Raw genomic sequence first — 27,353 nt, forward strand, 5'->3', positions numbered from 1 at the left:
GGTCCTGCCCTTTCTCCCATGAAGTACCACTAAATCCATGCAGTAATCCTCGAGGTAACTCTTCATCTGACTCGTGTGATTCATGTCTTACAAAGACAGGCGCTGTGAAAGGTTAAGTGCAGAATTGTTTCTTGCACAGATGTAGTGATCCATTGGCTCACGGTCATTCTGTGGATGTGTTGGCCACTGCTGTTCTGAAGGGTTTTCTCACTTTTTGCCTTGTAACTCACTGAGAAATTGGTTCAGTTTACTGCTTTCAAAGGGTGCTTGAATTTGAAGTCTGTCTAAAACTACAGATGGCTGAGAAGAATGCAAAAGAATATATAGAAGCTATTCTGAAGCTCTTTGCACTCGTTAGCTCTCTTGACACATGTAATCCCAATCTCATTTAGTTATAGAGACCTTTAGAGCAGGATCTGGATTTTGTATTTTTTTTTAAATAAAACCTGGATATGGAAATTATGGTTGTGTGTTTTGGCTGTTTTTTAAGAGTCTAAGAAAGTAGCAAAGAAAATTTAGAATACTTTGTTTGTAACCTTTTTAATACAAAGTATAAGTTTTGCTAAAATGCAGTAAAACCTTCCCTTTTTTAGTTGCTTATATAAGTTGTTGTGTAATGCTGTTTTTGGGTGGTTTTTAGGATTTTTTTCAGCATGTCTCCATTTGCTCTTGGGCACATTTGAGTTTATGCATAATGACTATGACTTGTACTATGTTGATAATTTATCTACTCAAGCTTGTCGAAACTACTCTAGCTTGCCTTTCACAGCAGGCTTTTTAATATCTCTGTTCTAATCCTGCTAATTAGTAGTCAGCGTTGACCATAAATCAAAACTAAGCACTATTGTGTATGCTCTGAACAGGATGAAGTAAAAAAGCTTTCTGCCTTGTCACAGGCATGTTTTTCTTGGCGCTTCTTGTTTGAGGATATATGAAACGTAGTAGTTGTCTGATGTTGATCCTTCTCTGTTAAATGCACTGAAGTTGTAAAACAGTGTTTTTCCTATGCTCCAAGTCCAACAGTGATCATGGAAAAAGCAAGTGAAAAAGATAGATTGATTAAAAGCTGCAATGTTGTGGGATTTTTTTATTTTTTTCAGTAGTACTGATATATTTACTTTTATATAAAACTTGCATGCAAAAGGGTGCTCAAATATGTTGTTTTTTCTGAAGTTTCATGAGATCTGTTATATAATGACGCATTTCATGTAGGAGTATGTTTGCTGTATACTCTGTCATCCTTCTTTTTCAGAATTTTAAGATCCAGAGGTACTAAATTCAATTTCTTTTAAGACATTCATGTATACTTGCCAGAATATTACTAAAAATAGCCCAGCCATATTCTGCAGCATATTGCTGCCTGGGTCAATGGACCAATGTTAGAATTGTAAATAGAATGTATTCAGTAGACTATGAAATCTGTGAGGGTAGAAGTGTAGTTGCAAAAATTGTATAATTTTACGTAGACTCTTTCAGGTTTATTTTCTTGAGTGGGACTCATTAATAGAATGGAATATAACTAATTTCTCATCCCTCCCTAATAACAGAGTCAGTTGGTTGCTCCCAGTAATTACATTCCAAGGCACTAATATTAGAGTTCTCAGCTTTGGCTCTGGAAGGGAGAGCATCTCTGCTATTTTTTGTGAATGCTGCTGCTTTGGTTGGCAAACCAGCACTGTCTTTTGATGGGGTCAGTAAAGTATCTTTTGACTCGCTGGTGGCTGCTTTAGGCTGTCTGAAGGGTTGGGGACTAAAAAGTACTGTTCTGCTGTAAATGAAACAATGCTTCTGAACCTGTAGGGAAAAGAAGTAGACAGCAACAGCAAGGCTCCATGTAAGGAAGCTGGAGTCAAAAGCATTAATACAGATATATATGAAATAGAATATAAGGAAAAAACTGTTTTGGGTGTGTTCCTGTTTGGTTGAATAAAGCTTACTTCCTCACTCCCAAGTCTGGGTGTGGAAAGACAGACCCTAAAGTTTTGCGGAAAAGGGGAGAAGGAAGGTTTGTTTCCTTTCTGGATTGTATATAAATTATGCCCCTATAATTAGATACTTTATCTATGAAAAAACTTTGAGATAACTAAGGCCAGCAACAGTGGTCATGTAAAAAGCTCCTTGAGACTGGGGAAGTATTCTGCATTCAGGTTTTAAAATTACTGCTTTGATCACCTAATTCAGGATTATATATGTTTGTATGAAATATTGGAGCTGTTTTCTCCCTATACCTTTTGTCTGGTGCCAGAATACTTGTTATTCCTTGTGGATAGAAGTCACAGTGGTCAAGCTGCCTGTTCTCAGATCCCTTCTATTCTACCACCTCTTGATGACTAAGTATTTAAAAAGGTGCTGAAGATTAGAAATGTCAGGTAATTACATAGACGCTGTTACTGCACATTTTTTACTGCACTTTTTTTTTGTAGAATTGTGTGACTTTCTCTCTCTGGGAGAGAATATAAATAAGCTTTTTCTATTCTACATTTGGTGTTAGTTGGACAATTAGTTAGCACAAGTGTTACTGGCCAGCAAGTCTCACTGGCGTGCTAGATGGTTCCATGTGCAATTAATTTTTAGCTAAGATTTAAATTTCTTTTTCAAGTCGATCTCACAGTTGTCCCCATTTGCTGGGCTTTCATTCATATCATGGGGCAGCCTGGCAGCATGTGAACTAGATTTCTTTCAGAAAAAAATGTTAAATCACAAGGTCCTGTCAAGGATTACAGGTAATGGTGTCAATTTGCTGATTAGCATTCAGTCCATCTGCCTTGAGGCTTTCATCCAGAAAGAGAGAGTCAAGAGGGCTAAAAGAGGAACCTGTGCTAACTGCCTGGGAGGAAGGGCTGGCCACTGGTGTCTAGAAAACCAAACTTGGTTTTGCCAGCTGTGGAATAGCGTGAGCAATAATAGAATTTATAAACCTTTTTATAAGTCTATATTTGCAGTTAAGCCCATAATAACTGCTTACAAATGAGGGCAATTTTTCTGGGCATAGCTGTTTCCAGTAAAAGTGTAAGTGTGGCCTTAGGTGTAGTAGTAAAGTCTTAGTTCCTGTAGCACAACTTTCTATGCAAATTTTGCAGTGTTTGGCTTTTCTTGTATGTAGGAAGTAGTTTGTATTTTCTGTTAGGTGAGGCTGATTTCTTTGAAAGAATATGAGGAAATAAGATATCTAGTACAGGCTTTAGAAGTCTAGGGGATTTTTATGTGTAAAAACTCTGAGAAACGATAAAAGCACATGACATGTTTAACATGCAGGGTGTAAGCTATAACTTGAACAGTTCAAGTTAGATTGAATTAGCCAAAGCAGTTCTGACTGCATTTTATTGATAGATTACTTTGTCAAGTGTTGCAAACCTCTCAGTGGTAAAAGCTTCAAGCTGGTTCATCTTAATTCAATAAATGTCAAGGTGCTTAACATAAAACAGGTTAACATTTCAAGGTTTGCTATGGGTTTGCTGCATTTGCTTTTCCTAGTGAGGAAATTAGCAGATAGTCTCCTCAGATGGATTGTTGGATTTTAATGATTCCCCCAGTCCTGGGTTGTTTCCATTTGTGACGTTTCAAGACGGTTGAGTAAGCATGAAGACGGATGCAGGAACATAGGTGTGGTGTGTCTGTAGTAGACTTGAGGAGCTTACAAATATTTGCTAAGCAATATTTGTATAGTCATAATGATCTTTAAAATAAGGAAATTGATTTTGACAACAAAAAAGCCAGCGAAAAGCTTTTAAAAATCTAGTTGGTATTAAAAATAAGACCTGTTTATTTTGTGCTACTGTACAAGTGCTGTGAAATGAATGTAGCTTGGAGCAGATCTGACCTGATTTGAAATAACAAATTTAATGCTAAAAGAGTATCTTGTTTCAGAGTCACTATAGCAGAAAATGGCTTGTCTATTTCTTCCTGTGCTGCAGACATCACTGTTGTTTATCACATTAGAGATCTTAATGTAGCTCTTTGTGGGCTATTTATACTTATTTAACAAGTTTAAAAAAGACATAGTTTGGGACTGAAAGATGCCATCCAGGTCACTTTGTGGTTTCTCCCTGTCATGGTAATTATCTCTTTTAATCATTGAAGTGAAGCTTTTCAAGTTAAAAAACACTGTGGACCCCTCTAACCAAGAAAAAAAACAAACCTAAAATACCCAACCTGAGAAAGTGTATTTTGTTGGAGTAGCTTTAGTATACTTGGTACAAGGACTTCAGGAGTGGTAGTTGAAGTACTTTATTTTTCAAGATACATTTCCATTTAAATCTTTATTGTTTATCTTTTAAATGGCTCCTTTCAGAATCAGAGCTGGGTAAGTTTTAGGAAAAATTTTGACGCAGGAATATGCCAACATTGCATCCAGTCCTTCAGGACTATTTCAAGCAGCAGAAAAGGCACAGCTTGTGGTCATGATGGCACGGACAGGAATACGCGTCTCGTAATGTTTTTACAGGGAGCTAGGGATCCCCTGAATATTCCTTTTCCAGTAATTGGCAGTCAGCTAACAGAGAAGGATAATTTTTACTTCTTTATGAGTTAACTGGTATGGTTGAAAGAAACAGTGCAGCATCCTGATAGAGATTACAGCCCTCCATCTCCGGCTGAGGGGGTAGAACGTGTTGTGAAATGTAACTCTGGTGTACAAGTAGCAAGTTGGGTCCAATTACAAATAACTTCTGTCAGTCACTTCAGTACCTGAATTACTTCTGGAGCAATTTAGGCCTATAATTCAAATGAAGTGTTATTACAGATGAGTGGGGAGGAAAAAATAAATCCTAATGGAAATTTGGAAGAAAAGATTGTTTTGCAGGGGTGATAGTGCCAACCTTGGTCTGTATTCTATAGAATAGAATTATGTTCAAACTGTGACAAGTAGTTAACCTGAAACACATTAGAGAAAGAGGAAGTTTGTTGTGGTTGTTTATGGTGAGTTTATTTTTGGAAAGAATGCTATTGGGAGCAGAGGGCTTATTGATGTACACTGATGTACACAGCTCAGCACAACATATTTTTGCTGAAGTTTGAATCTTGCCTAAAACCATTTTCCACAGCTTTGCAATTGATTTTTCTGCAGGACTGTCTCACTGCAGCGTATCACTGGGTGCTGGGGTGACTGATGCTGATCTCCCAGTATTATATTTGATTTGGGACTCTGTCCATGTTTTTTCTCTGACCACTGTGCATGACTTAGATGCTTCACTGTTGAGAAGTCTTGTTCAGAAGCAGATAGATTGGGGCTGCCTCTGTGTAACTGCTCTTCTCAGATATATTTAGCAGTTTATTTTTCAGTTTTATTCAAACTTTTTGAATACTTACCAACTTTCTCTTCTCATAGTTCTCCTCATTCCAGCCCCACGTTTTCTGTTGATTCTGGTATTTGCCTGCATGCTGGTTTACCTTTGGATGTGTATTGATGTTTGAGACACTTTACAGTGCAGCATAATGACTGAATCTGCTGGCTTCATCCTTTTAATTGCCTATTCTTTAGGGTGCTTAGTTATATTTTTATTTTTGTGATGCTGACTTGGCTGTTGTTTTGCCTAGACTTTTGAGAATGGAATTCCCAATAGCACTGTAGTTATTCCAGTACAAAAAACCACACTGTTGTTTTCATCATAGTAAATTTGAACAACAGCTGATGTTACTGAAATTGTAAAAGCCTCTCTACTCCCCACTCTTTTTAAAAGGCTGTTATACTACTAGTTGATAGCATTTGGAAATGGCTAGGAAAACCCAAGAACTGGATCTTCCTTTTCAGAAGTATTAAATTCAGCAGAAAGTCCTTGTCAGTCAGTGCCTTAGATACAGCTCTGTTTTGGAGTTCTATACGCCATCTGGCTGCTTTTTTCTTTTTAATATCAATACCTGCGGATTTTTTTGACATGGCTGTTTTTTCCACCAACTAATGGAATGATAGCAAACTGTCTTTTTCTAGGCTTCCTTCAATCACTTCAACGTTGATACATCTGCAATGTGACCAGCATAAAGTTACCACTGGAAAATAACCAGAGCTGCTGTCTTCAAAACTGCTAGGTCCTTTGAGAGGTTTCCCATCAGAACATGGCAAGGATGATGAACATCACAGATGTTAATGGATAAAACACTGTGAAAAAAACCTACTTTTTTATTGTGGCGCTGGGCTTACTGTTAGACTTGTTTATTTCAAGGTCTGTGTTCTTCTAATTTTCTTCTAGCTTTTCAATAATTGCACATCTTTAAAAACTATAAAACCTGGATGCATATTTTTATTTAAGTATCATGTGCTTGTCAGCTGCTTTTCCTAGACCAGGTTATGGTGGCTTTTAGGAAAATGAGACTTGAGTACTTTCCCTTGCCAAAAGAACTAGAAAACCAAAACACAAACACAAAAAAATACAAACACACACAAAACAAAAACAAACCCACATAAAACCACCCCAAAACAGAAAAGGTTTGCTTGTTTAATGAAAAACAGAACAAAGTAAAGGGGAAAAAAATTATACTGCGCATTCCATATGTGGTCAGCCTCCTTTTGACTAGATTTTCTGTAGAGTGTTTTTTTTTAAAAGTCTGATTTTTTTTACAGGTGCTGGAATTCTCTTTTTATGCTGTTTATTAATGTAGTGGGCAACTGTTTAAAGATGCTTGGATGGGAAAATTTAGTTGATGTAGAGGGTGTCAGTAGCATGAGTAATAGAATGGAAATGATTCTTCATAATTTTTAAGTACTGGAAAAATCATAATATCCTCAGTGGCATTTATAAAGTGTCTTTCTGGCTTAATTAGAAAAACTGGTCCAGCAATAGCAGCTGTTCCTCTAGGCTGAAGTTCAGATTTTAACCTGGCCTAAGTCTGTGCTGCTGCTGAAAGAACTAATAGCACTTGGCCTGAATTGGATTAGTGTGCAAATCCAGCTGGAGTGTTTTCTGGGAGCTGCAGGGAACGTTAGTCTTCAGTCTGCTTGCAACACAGCAAAGGAAAATCTTGTGTCAGCACAAGGGAGGAATGGCTTGGAGACTAGGATTTAAATTTTTTTTCAGTGGCAGTACTGGTTGATATGACAGTCATGAGGCATTTGTTTCAGAAAGTTGTCAAACTGAGCCTTGGTTGCATTGAACTAATGTTTTGACTAAAAATCTTGAGTATTATGCAATGTTGTGGTTGTAACAAAGGATCTGTGTTAATGTCTGAGATATTTTTGCTTGAAGAATTTTGACTTCTCTAATTGGAAGAGCAGTGGAAGCTATGGATAACTTCCTACTAAAGATACTAAATGAGGCTATGCAGAAGTCAGTCTTGTAGGGTGAAATTGAAAAATATTACTAGATAAATGTTTAAAAACTATATTTTGTGAATTCTGTATGCATCTGAAATGTTTGAGAGCTCAGGGGAAGAGCACAACCTGTAGCACTGCTCAGTTTAAGTCACACATCAGATCAGCTGATATGTGCATAACTTCGGCAACATTATTTGAGTTGCCACTTCTTTTAAGCGCTGGTTGTTGCAGCTGCTGCCTGGTGTGGTGTAGGATGAAGGCAAATATTTGTTCTTGGTTTTAAAAGTACAACTTAAATGTTGGTAATGACACATCCTTTAGCATAGTGTAGTCTTGGCTTTAAATTAGTTGTGTGTTTCCAAATCAGGATGTATGTTTCCAAATGAAACATTTGTGGAATATGGAAATCTTAGTAGTATGCATTTTCAGATGGCTCCCCAAATGGGGAGCTTTCACATATAAACTGTAAGTAAGTAGCTACATGTTTATCAGGTCTATCTCACTTGGACTTCCATGCCTCACTGAAGCTTAATTTAGTTTCCTTTTTTTTTTTTTTTTTTTTTTTTAAGTCTCATTACTAAAATGACTATTTCAGGAGAAATGTGTATCTGATATATCATTTTGGACAACAAACTTGAATAGGAATGTGATAATTGTTCATATTAATTTCTAAGGGTGGCACGTGGGGTGTGGGAAGATTTTTGCTATGGGAGAGCTACATTAGACTTCTTCAATTCAGATTTTGAAGTCTGGATAAAACGAAAATGCATAGCACTGCAAGGGTGGTATCGTATTCTAATTTCAGGAATATAGAAATTGAGTCTTGTTTCATGTCCTTCTAGCCCTGTAGAAGCAAGTAACTTTGAAATCCACAGTGCAGCTCAGCCTTAGTATAGCATAAATATTGAAATAAAAGATGAGGTGAAACTGATGTTTTGTATAAAAAAGGTTAATTTAGATGGATACCATTACATTGTGGTAGAGAAGAAATTGCAAGATTTCTTTATTTTTGAGGTCTTGGAGACATACACTGCCTGTAAAAGTGTGGAATATATATGAAGTTGCTAACTTAAAGGAAATTGACTATTGACAAGTATTTGTTCACCACTTTTCTGCTACATCAGTGCCAGGCAGAACAGAAAACAATAACTGCAGCTCAGCAGGCATTGAGGTAGAAAAGAGTTATGTCATATTTTCACTTTCTTACATTGCCTCTTACATTACAATGCAATCTTTTTTTGCATTGTATTTGACGGAACGATTTAAGAATTTAAGTGAAAAATATTTTAAGAATGATGATTTGTATCTCTTCTGACTAAACTCAGTGTGTATCATTCTCACCTTCTGTAAAGGACAAGCCTATCACTTGCCAGATTCAGCGTCCTTGGCTCTGGGCTGTGTCCTCTATAGCTGGCAGGAATTCCAGAAGGATTCCTGGTCCACCTCCATGTCTGTCCTTCAGACTTACCCACTGCAAAACATAGCAAGCATTCTAGACAGGTCTCAGGATATGACTTTATCAGACGTGTCTGTTTTCCTTTCCACTTTGTAAATGGATGCTTCTATTGGCTACAAAAGCAGCTCAGTTTTCTTCTAAGTCATTATTAGAAAACTGAGCAGTGGTGGCAGCAGTTTGGCAACAATCGCTTAGCACTTAAGCAGAACAGTTGTTACCATATTAAAAGGGGTGTGGTCTTGACAACGCAAGCCTATTCCACACCCTTTTTTAGAGCTAAAATACCCATTTTTACAATTCCAGTGGGGGCTGTCTTATGGAAACAAAAGCACATTTTCCCAAGGTTTCTTAAAAGTAGCAGCAGTGTATCCAGGAGAGTATATCTCTATGATCCTCTTGCTCCAGACTGAAGAAGCAGAATTACCCTAATTTGCAAGCAACATTGTCCTAATTTCTCATTCCTTATTGCCACAAGAATCATATCACAAGGGTGTATTTTCACAATTCTGTCTAGCTGTCTGTATCTTCTGCTGGCCACTTGTGCTGGTTTAGGGGTTTGTCGTAACAATTTCCTGCTATAAAAAGTGTTTCCAAGGATAATAAAGAGAGAAGGCATCAAGAGGGAAGGTATAAGGTGTTGGAAGAATTTTTTCCTATCACAAGAAATGTTCTAAGTTAAGTCCTCTTACAAAGTTTTGTGGATTTACTTAATAGCAGTGTCCCGTCCGGGATATTTGGAGAGGACTCAGTATACTTCCAGTAGCTTTTATTCTGTTGTAGTGTAAATTTTCAAGGGAAGATATGACGAAGAATTGAGTAAGTCAATCCAAGTGCGCTTTGTACTCTTCTGTACTCATTAGGTTCCATGCAAGTAAAAATAATTTTGGTTTTTTGTCCTTCTGAAATTTTCTGTGATAGTCATGCCTTAGATGTATCAGTTGGGTGGCGTTTGGACGAAGATGCCGCCTACAGTGCTTCATCTTTCTCTCCTTTTGCTCTGATTGATGTGTAGAGCTTCTTGTTCTTGAGTTGCATGCATGCCACACTTAGATGTTGACCCAGTATCTGTACCAAGTGTTTTAATCTTAGAGTGATGGGGTTTACTTAACCTTTTTCTTATGTTTTCATTAGCATTTTGATAGCTGTGTTTCTGTCCAAGTAATGAAAGAGCCTACTGTGACTAATCTGCGATCTGTGTTCATTAATATACTTTTTATTCTTTAGTCAGCAAATGTAAGCAGTTATGTACTGGAAATGCTGTACAACTGGTTGTCAGCAGTAATGTAGAGATGACAAATTTCATGTTCCTATAATCTTCCCGCTTTTTTTTTTTTAATAATTCATATAATCAGGGAATTCAATTGTATTTATCCCTGTATTTGCGTCCAGAGAGTAAGTCCAGCTCTGCAGCAGTGGTCTCAGATGTTTGCTTTCTTGCCTTAAACAGAGCATGCTGCTTTATCATTTTTCACAACAGTTTCTGTTCCTCTTGATTTTTGAAGCAATAAGATATTTTTTTCTTCTCTTGTGAAGGCTCTTTATTTTTGCTGTGTCAAAGCTTGTGAAAATTGAAGGTATATCCTTGTTATGAGGTTTCACCATAGAAGATTTGTCCTGGAACTCTGCAGCTTCTGTCATTTCCAGTTGAATTCTTTAACCCAGTTACTTCACAGAGAGCTTGTGCATTGAGATTGCCCATGTAGGTCAGTTTTTACAACTTCATGTTGCTTGTAGTTTCTCTAAAGCTGCATTGCAGTATGACTACAGCTTAATCAGATATAGGAGTTTTATTTCACCTAACACAGAAAACAAAGGAAGGTAAGCTTTGGCCAGTGGACTGCAGCTGTTAATGGTGGGCTTGTAACTCTGAAGCTCAGATTGTTACATTTCAGCTGTTCTTGGTACTGGATAAGAGTGGACCAACGCCATGCTGTGTTTTTGTCATCTGCAGTAATGTTGAAGAACTGGAAGTGAAGAGAAACTTGTGGTTTTGGTTCCTTGGATTTACTGGGCTGCAAATTTTTGTCCAAAATGCTGAAAGATTGCTTTCCGTGCCTCATGTTAAATTAGGTAACATGTCCTATTTTAAATGGCTACTTTGCACACATGCTGTTTATCAGGAGCAAAGCCTTTGTATGCAATTATAGCAAATAAAGCTTTCTTCAGGAAGTGCCACAAATTCTTTGACTTGTGAATTGCTGATGATTCTTTTGTGTGAGAAGTCTAGTTTTAAATGCAGATTTTTACACTTATCCTTGTTTCCAAAAAGTGAGGAGAGTATTTGACTTAGCTCATCTATCTGGTGTCATCTCCCCCTCATTTTCCCATCCTGAAGCCCTGTGTGCCCTAGTTTGCTGGATTGCTTCTTGCTTCACATGCTGCATTGTTAATTCTAGTGCAAGAGTTGGACTGGGAGTAGGGGACCATTTTTCTTGGCAGCAACCAAAATTTCGCCTGTGAAGTTAACCCACTGTTTCATGGCAGCTTTAATCTGTCAGTTGTAGAAAGCTAGACCTGCTTCTGCTTTGAGAGGAAACAATCGTACTTGGGAAATGCCATGTAGAATCTGTTGCAATATTCTTCTGAGGTATTTCCCATCCCTGCTAATGGCTTTTCTGAGTTATTTAAATGCCATCTCTGACAAGAATGATATACTAAGAGTCTGCCCTCAGTTATTGCACTTTAAATTCTGCTCTAAGAAAATTGATTAAGTTGTCTTGCTGTATCCTAAATGCTGAAATTATGCTGCTGTTGATGCAGTTGCTGACAGGCAGAAATGGATTTATTACTGCTAGACTTCCCCGTTCTTCTGTTTTGCTCGGAGCATCTTTGTGGCTCTAACATATGTTGCTTCCATAATTTATGCTTCACATTCAAGTTGTGGAATGGTGGAGCTTTGACTTTCTCCCCTTTATAAATGTCTGTAAAAGACAGAGTTGATAATTTGCAAGATTTCACATGACACCATCCTACATGGAAAAGTAGATATGTGGTAGCAGCACAGTCCTGCTCCCATCCTTCTCCTGATGGGTTTCATTTGGATGTTCTTACGTGTTTATTGGACTGTTGGTTTGTATTTTGTAGAGCACTGAAGGCAGGAACTAGCCTTTACGAAAGCTTCTAAAATCAGACTTGAAATTAAAAGCATCTTGTAGTCTCCATTTTTGTGGTTGTCTATAATGACATGGCAGAGCATCATTTCCCCTTGGCAAGAGGGGATGGTTCTGTCATACCACTTACCATAGTTCAGGCTCTTTGATTATTCCTGTAGCTTCCCTTCTGTATGAAAGCACAAGCCTCCATGTTGCAGTGCCATCAAAGCCATTGCACATTTGCATAAAGCTGCAGGTGCTGTCGTGCATATAAACTGTGAATTGTACAAGGATGAAAGAAGATGAAATGCATTCTTTTTTATGCCTTCTGACAAGCTTTTTACCCTTCTTTGAGTCACCAGCATCAAACTAATGGGATTATATTTTAAGCAAAACTGTCACAATAATTAGAATTTATAAAATTGAAAAATTCCATTAAAAATTTGCTCACCAGCTAAAAATAAAATATGCTTTGATGTTAACATTCTGTGTAAGGTTGTGGAGAAGTACAGCATTTTTCTGTTGAATTTGATCCCCTTGTAATAACTCTTTGTGGCTATCAAATGTGCTATCAAATGCACTTCATCACAGAGGAAACGTGTTGTTGGATATCTTCATTCTGAAAAAGCAGTAAAGCATCTGCAGCTTATGCTTGATTGTATCAAGGAACTCGAAATACAGATGTCTACTTAAAATACCGTGGAAGCTTCCAAAAACCCTGTGCAATTTGTAGAAACTTGGTTACCACGGGACTTACTGGCAGCTTTTGTCTATTGAGCTACAAGTCCCACTGAGATGAGTTACCTTCTCTCTAGCAGCCATCAGAGCTAGCTTCTTTTCAATCTGCAGTTCTTGCTGTGTCTGGTTAATAGAGACAGTGGCAGAGAGACCGGGCCATCTTCTTGGTGGTGATATGTGAAGCAAATCACTTTGAGCAGTTTAACTGAAGTCTTGGCTTCCAGTGCTGCAGAACATTTTTCTTGCTGGTGGTTCCTTGGCAGTCTTGTAGTCCCACCTGGAGCTTGGGAAGGCAACTTGAAATTCCTAAATACACGTAGCACTTGTGGTCATGTTCTCAGTGGTGCAGTTGACTGTCACAGGGCATAAGCATAAAATACCGTTTCACTGGTAGATACCCAAGTAATTGTTAGTGAAGAGTAGAAAACTTCTGGTTATTTCTGCAAGAGTAACTTATAATGAAGAGGTAGGAAGTCATGCAGAGAGCACGCTGAGAATGTTCAAGATTGGTTACTCACCTTGATCACTTGATATGTTTAGTGAGCTCTCACATGAGGTCATAAATCTAAGAATGCAAGTCATACTTTTTTTGGGGCTTGAGTTTTAGAAAACTAGATCCTAAAAATATAAAAGGAAACTGATCCTGAGTTTTTAGAATGATGTGGTATCTAGAAGATGTAGTGTGATGCATTATTGAGAGGGGCAATATATGAATGAGAAAACTGAGGTCTCCACCAGAAATTACAAATAAAGCTGGAAGAAAGAAAGCTAAGTTGGACTTCTTGTCCATTTTTCTCATAGATATTTGAATATGAATGGCAGAGGCTAGAAATTTGGAGGAGGTTGGAAATATGCTACATTCTCAATGTGCCACAGCAATGAATGGTGAAAAAACAATTCACTTCTGTTATCACAAGGAGCAGATGCTGGCAATTTGAGGCTTTTTGTGGTAATAAAGTCATAGCAAGAACTGATGAAAACAAGTTAGCTGTGAGTAGATTTTCTAGCTGATTGTCACAGATTAGGATTTCTGGTTCATTTATGAGGAGGGATTTGGAAATGAAAGTGAAGGATTTATGTAGCTCAATTGAGCTAGTTACTTACTTTTTTACCTGAGCACTGCTTTCCTGTATTCACATGGATTGTACACCATTGTTCTAGTTTTTTAGTTGTTAATTTCCTTTGCTTACTCGCTTTAGACTGGAGACTATTTACATGGTTTGCAAACTATCCCAGTGGTTGCCAGTGGTTTCCTCTGACCCCCAGAAGTATGTTTGACATCTGTATGCTTGATATATAAAAGAGGAGACTGAATGTGGTTTTTTTTGTTTTTTTTTCCTTGGTGTTTCGTCTCATGTTTACAGCTAGTCTTAGATGCGTAGGAAAAAAGGAAGGTACTTGATCAATGTTTTGTTCACAGAAGAAGAAATTTTGCTATCAGAGGTTAGAGTGATGAGCTGTCTTTATAAATATGCTAATGGTCAAGAGGTAGTCATTAACCCAAGTGTGTATAAGAAGACTTCCTCTTATATTTGTACAGCCATTTAGAAATTCGTGGACTTGAAAAGAGTTGGAACTTTTGCTAGTCCTCTGAGGGCTCACAAAAGGTATTTCTTCACAAAAGTATGTTAGTAAAAGTATGTTCTTATTTCTACCAACGAGGGTGGCCAGCTCCACGTGTTTGAATGTGACTATAAAAACAGCTTGATAAAATGTTAGCATTTGGAAACACTAAGTTGCTCATATATATGGGACACAAATAATGAAGAATAATGAAGAAAACATTATGGTTTTCTTCATTACAAAGAAGGAAAAAATAAATAGTAATGAAGTAAAATACAAATAATGAAGAAAATACAAATAATAATGAAGAAAATTATTCTTCAATATATGAATATAAATAATGAAGAAAAAAACAAATAATGAAGAAATAATGAAATAATGAAGAAAAATAATGAAGAAAAAAACAATATTCAGAAGAACTTGAAGCCTATGTGAAATATTTAGTGGGAGAGCGAGGGCAAGGTAAAAGCAGTACCTGGATACCAGAAATAATTAACATTGTGGATTCAGGATTACCCTGCTAAATAAATGTTTTCCTTTTTTTCTTCTTTTTAAAACAAATTTCTAAAAATTGCTCACTCTAAATTAGGCACCTAGGTCTAACCACATCATAATTCATTAAGTGATTAGAAGTTATTTCTGTTGAAGAGTTCTATTACATGACATCATTTTGTCAGTTCATGCAATGGTCAAAGGGCAAAATCTCATCAGAAGTGCTCACTGAAAATGGGAAAGGTGCATTTTATTTGGGATGTATCATTTCGTTTCTGTAAAGGCAAATAAAATTGTTTTCCCTTCTCCCTTGCAGTTTTGTTAGTTGTATTCATAGCGTGTTGCATCTGTGCAAGCAAATTTCCCAGTCTTTCCAGCAGGCAATCCTTTTCGGTAGTTTTGGGAAGGACGGAGGGTTTTGTTTGGCTGTGTAGTTCAGGGAGTTTTGTGTGTGTTTGGGGGATTGTTTTGTTTGGGGTTTGGATTTTTGTTTTACTTATCATATTTCTAATGAAAATCAGAATATTTTAGTGTGTCCACAAAGGCTGCTAAAATGTTCACTTACACTTGATCTCTCTAATTCTGCTTTCACTGTAGTTATCAGAGAAAATCTTGTTTTATTACAGTGGAAGCAGCATGACTTCCTATAGTAGAATACTAAATGTTCCAATTAGATTTTTCTACCTACAGTTTCAGTGCAATTGTTTTATTTGATATTATAACCTCTTACTGCTGTTGCAAATGCTGACCCTTATGTGGTCTAAGGCACAACTGCATCCAGGGTTGGTGCATTGATGCAGACTCTTACATGTGATACCTCAATTACTGCTAGCAGTTAAGCAGTTTAAACTGTTATAATCTGCACTGGCTGATTAAAGTTAGCATGATGTGTAAGGATATCCAGGATGCTGGGCACCTTTGGGAACAAGATTGAGCATAAATATCCTTAGCATACTTTCTTTTCATTAATTTCAGCTCAAAATTGTCTTCACATCCTTGCAGCTGTGAGGGTGGTGAAGGGTGAGGAGGGGAACAAACCTCAGCTCTCTGAGTGTGTAATGCTTCAGCAGTTCAGAGACTGCTTGGTATGGAGTGCCACAGCTGCCCAGGCCATCTAGGAGAAGCTGCTGGTTTTCCATTACACTCTTCTGAAGCTGAAAATCTTATTTCCATATGTTGAATTTCAATAGCAACTTGACAGGCACTCATTTTCATGAGAAGTGGTTGTTTTCAGTGTTTTTCACCTGAAATTCTTCAGCATATTAAGACTGGCAGTAACCATAATAGAAAGGAGAAAGAATGGGCAACCCTTTTTGTATACTCAAGTAGAATCTGATGCTAATATCTTTCTTCAGTACTGTAGTAGGGTGCCTTTTACAAGATTATGGTCAAGTTAAAAAGTGAAGGTCACTGAAAGGATATAAATTGTACATTTTGAAAGCAGAACCACCCTCTTGAGGGTGGATAAAAACCTTCAGTTTAACTGGAATGATGTCTATCTCTTGAGCAGGGTTGTGAGACGGAGGTTAAGCTTTAACCAGGATGCATCTATGAGATTGGAAAGTTGGGCATTTCAGAAGCTTCTCTCTGTTGCAGAATTGTTGGGGGGCCCCTCGGCTGCAGCTGACCCTGCCCTTTAAGTCTTGCAAATGCAGAGTAGAAAACCTGTATCTTTTATAACCAGACTCTGAGGCATAGTTCGTAGGTGTCTCATGCATCTGACCACGGAAAAAGGCAAAATGTGGAGGGCAATGATGAAATCTTGTCAGCAGGCATGTCCCTGATGGCTTGCCTAAACCTGTCCTGGTGGGGTTAGTGTTCACTGCTGTTTTGACACCCATACCTTGAGTACCTATCTCCCTTTCCATCAGCCTGGCCGTGGGCAGCTCCTGCTCGCAGCACGGGTTAGCTCATCTGTCCAAGAGGGTGGGGTTTGAAGAACAAGCACTACTGAGGGCGCGGACAGCCGGCAGGAGCTCTGGTTGCAGTTTCATCAGCTGCTAATCCGTTTACAGTGCAGCTAATGAGATTGCTCTGCTCGGTGCTGCAGACGCTCTGTGCTGTACCACTGTAATCGAGATGGCTGCTGTGTGTGAGCCAGTGTAGGAAACCTGGAGTCCTATTACAGGGGAGACAGTTCCTAACTGCTTTCTGCTACGTAACTCTCTTGTATTAACCCAAGACATTTATCTCAAAAAAGGGCTGGAAGTTTTCTCAGTTCAGTCTCTAAATCAACACAATGTTTGTTGGGGCTGGAGTGATCAGTGCTTTAGTTAAGTTTTACCTTTAAGTCATGGGCGCAGTTCAGCTCATTTTCCTCCCTCAGTGAGAGTACATGGTTTGCCTTTAAATTTGTTCACTTGAAAGCAAATTTCTCTGTGTCTGTTTCTGCTTAGATCAATGTACTGACAGACAGACAGGCATATGAAACCTAAACAGAAAGAAAGCATTTTTTATACCTTTTTCCTTAGCTCTCATGCCAGTGTAAATTGTCTTGTTGAAGTAGTTTCTTAACCAAGGAAAAAAAAACCAAAAAACAAACAAAACAAAAAAAAAAAAAAAAAAAAACACAACAATCAAAACACCCCCCCCCAAAAAAAAAAAAACCTAAAAAATTTAGCAAAGGATTTTTCTTTTAAAATAATAAATAGTTGATCTGAAATTCTTGCCCTTGTCTCTGTAGAGCTGTAAATGGAGGGTAATCTTTGTTGTGGTATGTTTAGCTGTTTTTGCTTGGATTGTCATGGCAGTAGTGTCTCCAGATTGTTCAGCAAAGCTGATTTACTGTTGCTCGTGAAGAAATTATCAAAAAAAGCCTAATAAAATCCAGCCCCCTTCTGTACCTCACAACAAAATTCCCAGGCAAACCACATAGTTTGAAACTTCATTTTATCTCTTTTGGCTTTAATAGTTATAGCAAGCTAATCTCAATCTTTCTCGTCCACCCTCCCCCACTCCCACCCCCACTTCTTTTTTCCCTCTCTGATAATAAAGACTCTCAAATAAATAATATTTGAAATAAAAGAGACAACTTTATCTGCTTTGGCATTATGATGAGTTATACCAGGAAGATAGTTTGTGTATAAAATCCAATGTAATATCATCTTTGAATGTTGTAATGGGAGAAATGGACAAAAGTGCTGAACTCACTCAATACTTAATATGATCGAAAAAATTAATGTATAGAGCACAACAGTGACAGTTGGATTTGAAAAGTTTTCCTTGAAATTGGAAAAGATTATAGATTCTCAAAGTCTTAGAGTGCAGTGCATGTTTTCAGGTACTATGTTTAAAGACTGTTTGAAATGTGGATCTAAATGTTTATATTTCACATGATGGTCCTGGTTTTACTGAAACTGTTCTGTTTTCTTCTAGGTGAATCTGGACTGGGAAAATCAACATTAATCAACTCATTATTCTTAACAGAATTGTATTCCCCAGAGTATCCAGGTCCTTCACACAGAATTAAAAAGACTGTACAGGTATGTCTGGGGAAAAAAAGATACGGCCTGAATATTGTAGCTTGCAATTTAGTAATGTAAGGCGATGTAAGTTGTCACATAAGCATCTGAGTTTCAAAATACATTTGGTCATGATATGAACCCCTGAGAAGTATTCAGTGTGTCTGAACAGCAAAACTTTCAGGTTCTCAAACCTGTAGCCTGTAGAAATGTGGGAGCCCTGAATTGTTTTGTGTTTTGCCTGTAGATTAAAAAGCACATATATGTGCCGAATGTTTTGAAAATGTAGTGTTTATTATCAGTTAAAATAGTGAGTAAATCTGTAGAAATACATAGATGTGCAGTAAAACCTGTCTGTTAGGCTTTTAGAGATCAAATAGTAAATGATTTGACAGAAGTGCAGACTGGGTATAAAAGTATCTGTAAGTCTTCTGCTGACAGTATCCTTAGTGGTACCTTGTTTACCTGTTACAAGTTGTTATTCTAAAACATCAGAGACTAGGGTGAACCTGCCTGACTTTAAGCACTAGACTGAGGCAAAGATGATGTTCCTGCAAGTGCATGATGCAACTGAAATATTAAGCCAAAGACTGGAAAACTTCAACTGATCTTTTTTTTTTGTTGTGCAATTACTTGCTGCTTGCTACTTTCTCTTAAGAAAAGGAGGGTGTTTTCTGTGTTATAAAAAGATTGCTAAAAAGAACAGCTACCTAATGCTAAGGAATAATAATGCTATGGGTAGTTTAGGAAATCATTGTGTTTTTGAGGTACTTTCTGCCTCCAGAGCTGAGCAGCTGAATAAGGATGCATGAGCTCTGCTTACCTCTCCTGATGTGCACTTGCTTAAGAATTTGGTGAAGACAGCTTGTGATAATCTAACTTTGTACAGGTGAGGACCAAGGGTGATCACCATTGCTTCTTTTGCCCAACAGAGTTCCTCCAGCTGCAAAATTCAACTGTGGCTGAAGGGACTGGGCAATTGCAGAGTTACCATAAAGTGATTAAACTGTGTTGAGTTAGGAGGGTATGCAAGGTGCTAAACAGAAGCTGTAAAATAGAGTGCTTTTTTACTCGTTGGAATCAAGTAATTAAGCACCAGTGTCATGAACCACTGTCCTTATTGCTTTGTGGGACCTCGGGGTTTTTTTTGTTCGGGGTTTTTCTTAAAACATTTTCAAAATCCAGTGTCAGAATACAGAGTAATTAACCACAGTAGAAGAAAAAATTTAGTTATGTCCATATCGAGAAGCTTAAATTGCATTGCTAATCAGTTAGCTCAACCTTAAAGTTTGAATACTATTACAAAATTAATTCATTGCAGAATATCAATTTTTCTTATTTGAGGAAAGCTTCTGAACATCCAGAATTTGGTTAACAATATATTAATAGTGTCTAAGCTTTGTTCATATTTGTTATGCTGCTTTATTGGTTTAATGTAAAACCAAAATGTAAAACCAGCAACTGACAAAATTGACTTGAAAGCTTGTTATCAGGGACATCAGACCATTATTTGAATAAGGTCATGAAACGGCTTACTTGTTTCAGAGATGCTAAGTGGGGTGGAAGCGGTGTGCAGAGAGTTAAACTCTCATATAATATACTTATTACTGAGCCAATCAGTGACTGTTGGAAAACTGAATAGATGGGTGACTCTTTTATTGGAAGAAAGATGTAGCATGATTTCATTACTGATGATTACATTTTAGTTTAGCAGAAGCTAAACCAATTCAGGTTATGTTCATTGAATTTTCGTTTAAATAACTGTGGGATGGATTCCCTGTCATTGGAAGATTTTTGTTTTTTTCAGTTGTGAAAAATTTTTGGAAGAATTTGTATATAAGCTAACAAAAAAACCCAAACCAAGACATGTTCCAGAGAACTCACTCCCCCCCTAGTTAAAGGTGCATCAGTGTAAAAAAAAAAAAGAAAATATGTGTGGAATTTCTGGAATTTGAGTTAAGTACTTTCATCTGTTAGGGGGCAAGATTAGATGATCTGCTGTTTATTCTGACCATTGGGGTGGTTTGATTTGTATTGGTTTACTGGTTTAAGAAAAAGACATACTTTTCAGAAAGCCTCACTTAATGATTTTTTTTCCCCCTATGTAAAGCTGGAGAGGGAAAGAAAAGGGCTTGAAGAGAGCTCAGGCTGAAAAACCATTGCATTTTTTTTCTTACTTCCACTATGTAGGCTAAAGCTTGAGGCCAAGAGCTTGCCAAAGCTATTTTCAATACTGAATTGGGATCTGACATGACTTAGAAAACAATATGGTGGGAATGAAATAGATGTAAAGACAGTCTTCCCCTCTAGAAACGAATTTTGACTTTATCTAATAAGTACTTCTTGTTAAAATATACTTAAAATGCAACTTTGCTTTCAGTTTCTTGGGATGAATGAAAAGTCAGTGTAGCATTTTAAGAAAGAAACTGAAACTATCTTATTTCATTGTCGCTGCAAGTGAGGATAAAATTGTTTCCCCCTACAAGCTTGAAAATCATGTGTGGTAGCAATGTGTATGATGTGGAGGTGTTTCCTGTCAAATATTAAAGAATAAGCAGTGGGAGTTGCTATTTGGATCCACTGGATTTGTACTCCCTGCCAGTGAAAGCCTTTTTAAGTTGAGGATTGATGAAAGGGTTTTGTAGGGTAGGGATGAGAGGCCACCTCACTTGAGCATCCTCAAATCTTGGTTGTAGTAATTACCAGTTCTTATATGGTGGGAGCAGCTTACTGATCAGGAATTGTGTAAGAGGCTCTCACATAGATAAACTCAAACTGTGGCTTGAAAACCATTGCAGTTTGGAGTTGCTTTGTGAGGCAGCTCCTTTGCATTTATCTCATAGAAAATGCAGAAGAACGGTTAAGAGTAAGTGATTTGGTGTCAGATGAATTCAAAGGAAACATACTCAGAAATGAGAGGGTATTAAATGTGTTTTCTCTGATCATTATCTGATTGCCTTAAATGCAGGATGGCAAAGACATGTTTCATCCAATAAAAAGCAGTCAAGCTGTAACAAGCACCAAGCGCTGAATGCTGTGTAGTAACTGCCAAGGGGACCCGTGTGACCCAGCTGACTGGAGTGCATGGGAAAATGCCTATTTGGAGGAGACTTTTAATGAAAAGTCTTAAATTCCAAGACTCCAAGACTTGAACTAATGTTTTCCATGAATCCCTTGGGAATACTTGTAAATCAGACGATGGGATGCAGTTGGATGCTTAACTGTGAATGACACTAGTTTACAGTGATTTTCTGGATCTTTTCCAGATGTTGCTGCTTTCCGTGCCTTTGACCATGTATGGACACATCCATTTGGGTTAGAAAAATGCAACTTTGCAGAGGCTTTGTGGCAGGGTCTTCGTCTACTGTTTCCTACCAGTAGAATCTACTGCTTATAGTATATACTGGATGTGGTCTGATTGTCCACAGCACAAGCATAGGACTTTTAATTAATCAGCTAATGTCTCTTGTTCTGTAGGTTTGTGAAAACCCTGCTCTGATAGCAGATACCTACATGAATTTATGAAAAGTAAGAAAAAAATTTAAATCCTCACAATCCAGAAATGTATCAGCACTGTCTGCAGAGATTCAGTTGCTGCAGACCATTTGTCAGAAGGTGACTTCACAAATTCAGTCACACTTAGATTTTTACAAGCATGCAGAATCAGAGAAAATGCCTGGCTTGACATTTCTGAGATCTCCTGACCTTTCTTTTCCTTTGTTATAAACAGATGTTCAAGATAATGTTTTATTAATTGCTTCTTTTGTAAAGGCATTCCACCATGAGCCCATAACAATTTAATGGTTCTTGCTGGGAATTTTTGTGCTGGAGAATAAAGCTGATACCTTGTAGCTCTTGGCAAGAGTACTTCTCTTAACATTATAATCTCTAGTATTTTGCAAGTGTTGTGGGTTTTGTATACTTGCAGAGAGCTTGGTAATAGGAGGGCTGTGTGATTACTATATGCAAGATAGCCAAAAGAATGCAAGGAATCAGAAGTTAATCTCTTGTGTGCTAAAGCTTGTGAGTAGTAAACTCTTGGCTGAGTTGACTATGGCAAGGGATTACTGTCTTGAGTTCTGGTATCAGTTGTGTGCAATAAAATTTCTTGGTAGAACTCTAGAGGATGGGGGAAATACACTCACCATAATTAAAATGTACATTTCTAAAGCCGTGAATGTATTCCTAGGTTCTCATGGCTTTCAGCTGCATGCTTTTGGAAGGATGAGAGTTGTATAGTTTGTGAAAGAGTAACTTAGTGGTGGCTTAGGCTGTGTGTGTACAGTTTTGTTTGTTTGGTTTTGATTTCTGTTTTTTTTTCACACCTTCCTAACCTTCCAGTAAGGTCTGTTCATGTTGCAGTTTGAATTCGGTGGTCTTGAAGTCCAGCCCAGCCTGGATACTTCCGTGGCCAGTATCCTGGTAGCCATTAACTGTTGGAATACTAGCAGCGAAAGGGACTGATCCAACTTGGATAGGATCCCTACTGAGAAGTAGACAAAAATAGCATCCTGCACACTCAGAGGTTAAATATGAAGCTTTCTTTGGAGGTAGTTACTGTTTTCTGTGATTCTGGATATTCTCTTCTGAATGGGAATCAGTGTTACACTTGTGCAAGAGGGATTTATTTCAACTTTCTGCCGTGTTAGTTTATCTTGTGGGTTTACACTGCATCATATAAGAAGTGATTGCAGAGCGTTTGCAACAATGTTCAGGTGTGGCTGTGAGAGTCTAGTTCACTTGCATAACAATTAGAGATGTGCAAGAGCTTAAGAAGCATTAATATTATATTTCTCAAATCTTGAACTGGTCAAGAGACCATCCAGGTAGGGCTTATTATAACTAGAACTTTCTTTTCTCTCCTCAGTTAGGGTTTGTGAGGCTTAAGGAATGTTAAGCAATGAGCAACAAGGTGGCATCACCTTGAGTCTTCCGGCTCTCGTGTGGTTCTGGATAAATTATGTACATGGCTGATAACTTGAATCCATATCTAGAAAACACTGTCACTAGTCATTTAATAGGAATTGTTCTAATATCAATGAAGAAAAAGGTTGATTAAATGTCTGAGCAATTGGAAAGAAGCCAACATGGGTTTGTCATTTCATACTGCTGTGCATCTCAGTGATAGGACGGTGGTGTACAGCACCTTCTCAGGCAGATGGGCCTGACTTTGGCAATATCAATAGTTACTGAAGTATTAGTAGGAAGAAGGGGTAGCAGTCCATGTGCTGCTTAGCCTAGTTCTTCTATCATGACATGCCTAATCTGTTGGATGACATGTTCACTGCAAGCTGCCTCAGCTGTGCTGCGGATGGGTGGTCACAACTGGTGGCATGAAGTCCCACGCCCCAGTCTTGCATCATTCCTTGTGCTGATGCTCTTGCCTTCTGAGGCGGGTTTCCATCAGTGACTTGAGCTAACAGGAACCCAATCCATTACAGTCACATGAGGTCTAGCTCAGCAGATTGCAGCCAGATTGTATTACTTTCCAGTATAATTCTGTTTGTAATAGGAAACCATGACTTTGTGATTCCATTCCCAACCATTATCCTAGCTGAAGTATAAATGTATTCTTAAAAATACATTAACAGCACTAGAAGTGTCTAAGGTGCTTGTGAGGAGGACTAGTTTTGAAAAGTGTCATTTTCTTTGAAGTGACCAAGTTTGCAACTTTATCAAGTTTAATGCCCGGTTAAGGTTTTTCCTGTTTAATCAGGAATTTAAATATTAAAATATCCCATATACTTAGAGGGTTCTTTTATCACTGACTTTAATTAAATATGACCTTTTTCTTTAAAAAAATACTAATTATTGTAAAATTAGTTGGATTTTATAAGCAAAACAGACACAGTGCATTTTTCTGAAGCAGAAAAGGTAGCAATTCTTTGTCAGGCTTGTCATTCATTGAATGCTTTTCCCAGTGTTAAAGATAGGTGACTAAACTGCTAAAAATTTAATCTTACTGTATTTATTTTACAGGTTGAGCAGTCAAAAGTTTTAATCAAAGAGGGTGGTGTTCAGTTACTACTTACAATAGTTGACACACCAGGATTTGGAGATGCTGTGGATAATAGTAATTGGTAAGACATTCTTTGTATGTTCTCCCAAGATAATTCTGCATTGTTTTGTGTGTGAGATATACCTTGTGACATATTTTAAAATGCGGGCTTCAATATTCAGTTAAAATATTAACAATTGTAAACTTTTCATTTAGCTGAAAACTTGTAACTACTATAATTCCAAGTAGCTGTATAACTTGACTGAAGTGCTGTCAGCATTTCCCCTTAAACTGAATGGTGCATTTGGCTCTTTATCCACACATGCAGTATGCAGAACCATCTTCCGTGCTGTTACAAGATGTGATTAGTGAAGCATATTACTTTAGCTACAGTTCTTAAGTATTCTTTTTAATGCTTTTACAATGAAGGTGATTGTGTTTGAAAGGTTTTTTCAGTGGACTCACACATTGTATCTTCAGAACTACGTAACTCAGGTTGAGGAGTTGGTCAGTTGCAGTGTTGAAGTACCGTAATTTAAAAAAAGCAAATGAAAAGCAAAAAAAGCCACCCCAAGCTGTGGGGAAATTGTGAACACCTATTTCTTAGCAAAATCAGGTTTCTTTATGTAAATAATGTAACTTACAGGTTTTTGTTCATGTAATCTCTGCAGCTGGCAGCCAGTTATTGACTACATTGACAGTAAATTTGAGGACTACCTGAATGCAGAATCTCGAGTGAACAGACGCCAGATGCCAGATAATAGAGTGCAGTGTTGTTTATACTTCATTGCTCCTTCAGGACATGGGTTTGTATTAGTGTATTTTATGTTGTCATTCTCTTATCTCAGATAAATATCCAAATTTGTCAATTTGAGTTCCAAATTGGATTTTCTCAATGGCCTGCAGATCATGCTTAATTTCAAGGATGAAACATTAGCAAGCCAAACACCAGAAAATATGATTGCACATTAATTGCACGACAAGAGAAATAGAATGCAATGAAAAATACAACGACGTTCACAGGTGCCAGACCTGTTTGTGATCTATATATCTTTAGATCACATTAAGAGAAACTGGTTCACACGTTAAGCAACAGGATTTTTCCTTTCCATTCTTCCTCCCTCCCATTAATGTAAAGTGAAGATGGGAAGTTTCTTGCATCGTTGTAAGCATACCATAATTCACTTGGTGTGTAGTATTTTGTCTAGTGGCAATTCCAGTATAGGCATTGCAGATGTTTTTTCAGTTATTAAATTATCTTCCACCCCTGCTTAGTCTTTACTTGATCAGACTTCTATCTAGTGGTGGATAGGGAGAACTGCATTTCCAGGGTGTATTAGGTACAGATTAACTATCTGAAACTGGTTGTGTTTCTTTTTATCATGGTATCATGACTAAATTTGTCAGAGACTCTTGAGTTATACTTTCAAAACCAGGAGACGAAGATAAGTATAAGCCTGTTCAATTGTGTAGGTCAAAAGTAGTAAAACTTGTTGAAGGGAGTGATGAAGGAATTTAAAGAGTATTCCTCAGGCAATAAAAAATGCCAGCTATTATACTTAGCTTCTGTAGCTAGCATTGGAATGAGTCTAATAATTTTGAACTGTACAGACACTTCCAAATATGGAAAGAAATGTCAGAGGGTGGAGGTTTTTTTATGTAGACTTGCCTTTATTAAGTATTTTGTTGTTGTCCAACAGGCACGTTTGTAATGCCAGTTTTGCTCAAGATGCATGTCAGTTTTAAATGCAAAAACTTGATTTCTTGATGTACTATTTTATTAGTGTGCAAAATCCAAAATGTAATTTAAATAAAGGGAAGATGATTCCTTGTATTAGTCAATTGTTTCTGAGCTAATTTGCCCATTCTTCAAAAAACTTGTCTTCCCTGCGCACCCCCACGTCTGTTAGAACTTCCTAAATCAGTGGGAGGTACAAGTTGTTACTAAGGAAAGAGAAAAATATTGTTTCCAATGGATTAAGATTTGGTTGCTAAGTTTGTGAGGCTAAAAGCTGTAAAAGTATATTCTGTGTACAGGTATTTTGTGTTATTTTTAGGGGAGAAAAAGGCCTACAATTATGCTAGGTTTTCATAATGCTTTTCAATTATGGAATAAATGCTTAAAATTGTCATCTCAGTAAGGAAGTTAATGAACAAAATTGGTGCTGCTTTTAGCATTCGTTTCCTCTTTTAAGATGCTGCCCTCTCTGAAAGGACAGAGCTCACTTCCTACCTGGTTTTTGTGGTGATGCAGTCTTTACTCCTGTTTCCTGTGCAGACAGCAGCACATCTAATCCACCAAGTAGTGTTCTCTTTACTCTTAATGCATTATTATATTTAGGTTGAATTAAAGCATTTGTGGGTGAGCTTACTTCTACTTGTCTTTTTAATACATTTGTAAAAGCCTGCTTTAGAAAGTTAGAAATTATAAAAAAAAAAAATCAGTTAAATTCCTTCCATGTAATACATCCCACTGTTTTTAGCTAGTATTCCCATAAATGCCTGAAATGATTGAATTGGTTTCTATGGAAGCAGGGGGAGAGAGTGGAGGGGCAGGAGGAGCCTTCCAGGTAAGTGAATGGGGTGATGATAGAATTCACAATCTTTCTGCGATTTTGGAATCGTTATGTAAAGCTTTCCTGCTTCAGTCTCCACTGTAAACACTCAAGTCCTTAGGTGAGCAGACCTTTTGAATAACTCTGCTTTGGCAGCTGCCCTTCAACCCAGTGTTGCTGCCCTCAGCAGCTTTTTGAAGCAAGTAGGGGGAAAACATAGTAGGGTGAATGGATAATCAAAAAAGTGCCTATAATACAGATATGATTTAATGTTAGCTATTTAATGGACAGATGTTGAGAACTGGTGAAGCCAGTGACAGGTAGAAAATGTTAAAATGAAGTTAAATATGTGTTCTTGAACATTTTCTTCATTCTTTTATGTATGGTTTTCAGAAATTTCAGTACCAAATTAATCTGTTTTTAATGTTCCTAATACGAATTTGTTTAAGATGAAAAATAATCTTGTTAAATCCTCTTAAGTGAATCCTTTAAGCCTAACTAAACTTGCTATCATTAATGCATCAAAACCTCTCTAGTTTTACTTCAGGAAACAGGAAATACTGACCACTTTGATCCACAAAGACAGTGAATATACTACCACACAGCCACCCTATACCCATATGATGGCTTAGTTTTTGTCACTGTCATCCACTTTCATAACTGTCTTTTTGTTTTACATACCAATTTAGAGGTGAGATATTTCTAATTCATTTGTACATAGGCTACAGAGGTTACCATCTTCAGCAATCTTA

At 37.5% G+C, this 27,353-nt stretch overlaps 1 protein-coding gene across 3 annotated transcripts in view; it reads left to right on the forward strand.

Moving 5' to 3' along the window:
• The window catches only part of SEPTIN7 (septin 7), a 79,343-nt gene that overhangs the window by 34,445 nt on the left and 17,545 nt on the right, over positions 1 to 27,353 (forward strand). For all 3 annotated transcript variants that reach the window (XM_041466254.1, XM_041466253.1, XM_041466255.1), the window contains exons 4-6: positions 17,963 to 18,069; positions 24,028 to 24,128; positions 24,718 to 24,852. In XM_041466254.1, coding sequence (XP_041322188.1) covers positions 17,963 to 18,069; positions 24,028 to 24,128; positions 24,718 to 24,852 — 343 coding nt within the window. The remainder of the gene's footprint in view (positions 1 to 17,962; positions 18,070 to 24,027; positions 24,129 to 24,717; positions 24,853 to 27,353) is intronic.

Source organism: Pyrgilauda ruficollis, unplaced genomic scaffold (assembly GCF_017590135.1).
Source record: "Pyrgilauda ruficollis isolate IOZ18807 unplaced genomic scaffold, ASM1759013v1 scaffold2, whole genome shotgun sequence".
Lineage (NCBI taxonomy): Eukaryota > Metazoa > Chordata > Aves > Passeriformes > Passeridae > Pyrgilauda > Pyrgilauda ruficollis.